At 35.6% G+C, this 5,832-nt stretch overlaps 1 protein-coding gene across 1 annotated transcript; it reads right to left on the bottom strand.

Annotated features, from left to right (window-relative positions):
* Positions 1 to 200: 200 nt before the first annotated feature.
* Positions 201 to 3,123, bottom strand: LOC149140369 (alcohol dehydrogenase 3-like). The gene is made up of 10 exons (XM_089450962.1): positions 2,837 to 3,123; positions 2,508 to 2,644; positions 2,305 to 2,351; positions 1,919 to 2,159; positions 1,642 to 1,743; positions 1,454 to 1,529; positions 1,282 to 1,343; positions 999 to 1,094; positions 732 to 893; positions 201 to 556 (listed from the first exon to the last, which is right to left on the bottom strand). Exons 1-10 carry the CDS (start codon positions 2,874 to 2,876, stop codon positions 437 to 439), a joined length of 1,083 nt encoding a protein of 360 aa, XP_089307088.1. The 5' UTR covers positions 2,877 to 3,123; the 3' UTR covers positions 201 to 436.
* Between the last annotated feature and the right edge of the window lie 2,709 nt (positions 3,124 to 5,832).

The raw sequence follows: 5,832 nt of genomic DNA, 5'->3' as shown, positions 1-5,832 counted from the left end.
AGCAAGTGAAAATTAAAAATTTCTTATAGTTAAAACATTTTATTAATGTGTTATTCAAAACTAACATACATCCATCTGATTCCTCTCTGCCTTGGTAGTAGATAGAAAGTTAAATTAAATCTATACTAGTTGTAATATCATTAAACTAACATAAAAATAAGACTTGCTTTCCCAAATAATAAATAAAAAGTACATGCGAAAATAATTTATTTTAAAATTTATAAGGAAAAAAATAGTTTCTTTACCTAACAATCAACTACTCTACTTTGATTTCAAGAAGCATCACAAATCTGATCCCTCACATTTACCATCCACCACAAAATCTGTAAGAAACTTAAGATATTACTGTTGACTCCTCACATTTACCATCCACCACAAAATCTGTAAGAAACTTAAGGAAAACTTAAGATATTACTGTTGACTTCCTCTCGAACGTTTAATTGCCAATCACGTTTATCACACATCTCAGACTCTCGCCTTTAATCATGTAATCAAATGCCTTGTTGATATCGGCAAATGAAACCTCATGTGTGATAAATTTCTCCAATTCAAGCTTCTGCAAAATAATAAAGAAGTTAGCTTGAAAGACTAATTACATGGAGATCAAAGAGTAGTGATTTTTGCCAGGAAAGGAAAGCAGCAGCAGGCATGGCCTGGGAGAGCCATTTCTATCCTAAAATCTAAGGAAATGAATGAATCTTCATAGAATAACAAATGAAAGAAAGTCCTACCTTTTCCAAATACAATTCTACAAGGCCTGGCAAATCGGTACGGGGCTTATAGTTTCCGAAGAAAGTTCCTTTCAATGTCCTTTCGTTCAGAAAATTCACGGGGCTGGTTGCAAAGACTGCGTCTGAATGAGGGACACCCACTAAAACGGCTACACCCCAACCCTGAACAACAAACACATACCCATTTGATCAGTATATGCATAGTAGCTAAAACTGAGCTTATATTTACAATTTCAGAAGAAAGGGAAGGGAAGGCAGAGTAAATACATCATGGCAGGATTCGAAGGCTTGAATCATGGCCTTGACATTCCCTGTGCACTCGATGCTGTAGTCCACCCCTCCATCAGTTTTCTCGGCAATAACCTGATAAGATAAGCTCCCAGAGTTTAGTTTTAATTTAAAACATTTCTCCGAATACAATACAACACAAAACTGAATTGAGCTTTAACATAAATTCTTTTACACATCTATTGAGCACCAACAAAGAGCAATAAATTTGAAAGAGACAAAGAAAAGAGAAGTTGAAATCATTGTAGGCAGCTCAACCAACCTCTTGAATAGGCTTCTTGTAGTCCAGTGGGTTTATAAATTCCGTTACACCAAAGAGCTTTGCTGAAAGAGGACAGATTACGAAAACGATTCAAACAACGAAATAGAAAGGAAATTCTTGAGTCAACATACATACAGTGATTAACAAATGATGGAAATGGGCAATTTACAACCTTTTTCAAATTTGTCACTGTTTAAATCGATTCCAATTATTTGAGAAGCTCCTGCAATTCTTGCCCCTTCAGCAGCCTGCGTGCGTAGTTAAGCCCAGGTCAGATGTATAGCAGAAAATTAAACAGTAAACTCATCATATTGATCCCATAAAAAGAAAAATTCAGAAATGAAGCTGAATTTTACTTACAGCAAGCCCAACACCCCCAAGGCCAAATATTGCTACTGACGAACCCTTCTTGGGTTTGGCTACATTCAAAGTCGCCCCCATCCCTGAGTCCACAATAAAATGAATTTTGAATAGGAATTCCAATCAAGGAAACGATCATGGGTAATTTTAATCACAGTCCAGCAAGCCGAACTTTAAGAATTCAATCACCCACTTTACAAATCAATAAACAATGTAAACTAATTCAATTATATCATTGTGATTTTTCACAATCATCAGCAAATTAAATTTCGAAAACTGTATACTCGCTGAAAGTCGATGTACCAACGAAGTGGTAAATCGGTTTCCCATTGATTGAAAACCTCGATTTCCCATCATTTATCATAACTCCTCTGTCAGTATTAATTCTTAAAAGATCACACATGTTGCTCTCCTCTGACTTGCAGTGTTTGCATTCTCCACATTCTCCAGTAAATACGGGAAGCACAGTGTCACCCTCTTTGAGGTCAGTCACCCCTTCTCCAACACTCTCAACAATTCTGTGTCAACCAACTTATGATTAGCGAACAATAAATCACAAGAAAATTACTGTCCCTTTTGCCTTTTTGAAATTCTATGTGCCTGCTAGTATGCCTAATTAACTCTTTTTGAATATCGATTTATGGACCAGAACAGAGTGTATACCCAGCTGCTTCATGCCCCAAGATGCGGGGAAAGAGAGGAGTTTGCCCCTGCAACCAAAGCAGTAACAGTCAAGAATTTTTTATAATAAATATTTGAAGTAATTTAATGGTATAAAGAGAAGTCAGTGTCTTATGCGGTATCCAACTTTAATTCTTCTGTATGTTTAATAAGTTTAGTTCTAATGATAATTATTCATAGCATACCTTTGCTTCCCAGAAATAAAGGTCTGTATGACACAAGGCGGTATAATGCACTTTGATTCTCACTTCCATTGCCTGTGGAGGAGCCACCTCCACTTCTTCAATCTTCAGAGGCTCCCCTGCTCCCCATGCAACAGCAGCTGCAACAAAAGTACAGATCAAAATATATCAGATTTCAAGAAGCACATGTGCAGTTTGCATAAATCCAGCTTAACCCTGAAATTTTTTGCATAAATCCAACTTAACGCTGAAAATCAATTTTGATCTGAAATGATATACATGAAATAAATAGAATGTGGCCATGAGTCCTTGCACCGAACTGAACTAATTACCTTTGCATTTGATAACCTGACCTGCAGTAGAGCTCGCCATTTTCCTTTCAATGTAGATGGTATTTTCTTTTGCAATCGTAGTATGATGGTGAAGAAACAAACTTTTGCATTGGTGTTGCAGGCACTTAGGCTTCCTGAATTTATATTCCCACTTCCTTTGAAACACCGACAATCGATCGCGGTGAAGACTTTGGTGTTAGTCGGCATCCAGCTGTGATATTCATTTATTTAATTGACTATGGGGTTTCCATCTCGTTCCGCAAATGCGTTTGAATAGTCAAGACCATGGATTGTGTCGAAACCACCCTACTTACCTTAATACTGGCGCCAATGGTTCCATGCGATAGGTTAGAAGTTCGAGTCTTCGTTTTGCCAACAAAGCATCGTAACTACTTCACACTTTGTCCGAGAGCGCGGTCCTGCGAGGTTAAAACTAAAGATCTATAGTTTATCAATTTTCTATTAAAAAATAATTTAATTATTTATGGGATATTTGAGAAGTTAGTAAATATTGATTTGGATTTTAGGAAAATTATTTCAAGATATCTGATTTTTGGGAGGAACAAATTTGAAAAATAAATAATAACAATTATTTTAAATATTTTTTTTTTGATAAAAGATCATTTCAAAATTTTATTTCTATAGACAAGAATTTTATAATATAATGTTGTGTTTGAAGTTTTAATAGATTTCTAGAAAATCGAAGATGATGAAGATTATGATGATGATTAATTTCTAGTAAAATCAATATGGTTATTGGACTTTAAGAAAGTTGAGATTTTTTAATATTTTATTTTTATGATCAAAAAGAAGGAAGAGAAACATCTTAAGATCACTATAGCTTTGTTGACTTAACAAATCAAGAATGTTGGTAGTAAGGAAAATATTTTGAAAAGGAGAACAAATGTGAGTCATGGTCGGACAATACAAGAGAAAGTGTTTTTTTATCTTCAACTATCTTAGGATTGCAAAGGGGGGAGATTCTTTTGTCCCGATGTGTTTTAGGAATAGTCTGACACATTTCACTTCGAAGCTCATGAGAATTAATTCTTATCTTTGCAATGTTCATTTTCTTCTTAGTATTGGTCAACACAGAGAGATAATTCTAGTTAGCAAGAGTGGCATTGGTCATCTCCTTATAATACCTTAGCTTCATTTTTCCCTCTAGCTCCTTATCATTCCACAACTTATCCTTAAATTTGGAAGTAATAGTGTTTTTAATATTATCCTTATTTTCCAATATGATCTCCTCCTTTATCCCTCAATGGTGGATCCAAGATTGGGCATCCTTATGCCAACCTCTCTTGAATCAAAGGTGGGGGTTTTTGGCAAGAGTTAGAAGAAATTTTGGGGAATCTATTGGCATCCATGTTGTAAAACTTCTTATACATCAAATATTTGATTATAATCATGCTTTGGATCTCATTCCTTAGCTTAGTTCGATCTTCTGGAATAATATCTTCATTTATAAAGATTCTTGGTCCCTTTACACTTGGATATTTACTAATTATATCTAATTCGTGGTCATTGCAACTTACCTTAACACAAATTAATCTATGTTTATGCTCAAGAATCTTTCTCACCCTTCTTTTTTTTTTGTTAAATGAGCAGTTTGAATTTGTGAGTTAGTTTTTAGTTGTTCTTTTACTATTTTTAATGTGTCTTCGTTGTTTTTCTCTTTTATACTAGACATTATAAGGTTTAGGGATCTTTTTTTGTGTTCATGATCCAGTTCAATTAGTTTGTTCATTTCCTCTTTTATGGGTTTGATATCTAGTTTATTTGTTGTGCTACTTAGGACTAAATTATTTTCTAGTTTTTCTTTTAATTCTTTAATGTCCTCTCTTAAGGTGCAATTCTCTTCGTCCATTGGTTGTTTTTTTTGTTTTATTTATTGCAACATATGTTTCATTCCTTGGATTTCAATCTCGAGTGCTATCTTTTTATCTTCTAATGATTTGTAGATACTATTAACAATTGTAGATAATTCAATTTTATGTTCCGTAAGCATTGTACTTAATTCTTGTTTATGTTGCCTTTCTCTTTCTTGTATTTTCTTTTCTAAAGATTCAATGTATTCATAGACTCTCCAGGGTAATCTTCCTTGGCCTCCCTTTTCTAGAGATAGGCTAAGAAATATGGGGAGAAATACTCATAATTTTAAAAAATAGAACTTAGGAAGAAGAAGAGAGAGTAGGTAAAAAGAATTGATGCACCTGGGATGTTTGTAGAAAGTCATTGTTCAGGTGCTCAAAATTATGCTCAAAAATCAAAGTTGTCAGAATGGTGTGGAACTTGAACGACCATGTAGTGCTCATCATACTGAATTTGGCACAAATCGTCTCATGCGAAACAAACACCGTATGGCTTCAGAAACACGTTATGTTCACTTTTGCAAACATGTAAACTTTTTGGAAAGAAAAAGGGGACAACCTAATCAGCAGTCCGTACTGCTAACTACACTGCCCAGTTGGCACTGACTATGTAGCTAAGGTGGCAATGTAATATCATCATAGAATGGTTGAGTTCCATGTGGCACATTCATACAGGCATGAGTTAGTAGGATGCTATTGGTTGAAGGCTATACAGGTGGACCAATAAAGGGTGACATGTGGCAAACTGTAGGCCGCCACGTGCCCTCTCAAAGGTTGAATACAATTTTATGTAGGGAGGCCAGGGTCGAACCCATGACCTCACCCACAACAACACCAAGATTTATTGCCACGCCCGCAGGTTGGCTCTTAACTAACATATCGAAGGCGGGTCGATGTTAAAGAATCGGCCCCAGAACAAGCCAGGGTGTGATGCGATAATCACAATCACACATCGCAAAAGAGAAGTACTACAGAATCGGCCCCGACATGATTAGGTTACAATTGCGATATCGCAATTGCATATCGCATAGTGCAAGTCCTGTTATATGTATTACCCTGGCTTCGCCGATTGTGATATATTCTGGATGCGATACAGTTATACTGCAGTTAATAGTCTGTCAG

This window comes from Pinus tabuliformis, chromosome X (genome assembly GCF_031772625.1).
Source record: "Pinus tabuliformis cultivar Carrire ecotype Pingquan chromosome X, CPIR1, whole genome shotgun sequence".
NCBI lineage: Eukaryota > Viridiplantae > Streptophyta > Pinopsida > Pinales > Pinaceae > Pinus > Pinus tabuliformis.
Note: the sequence above shows the minus strand (reverse complement) of the source record. Positions and strands in the feature narration are given on the sequence as shown.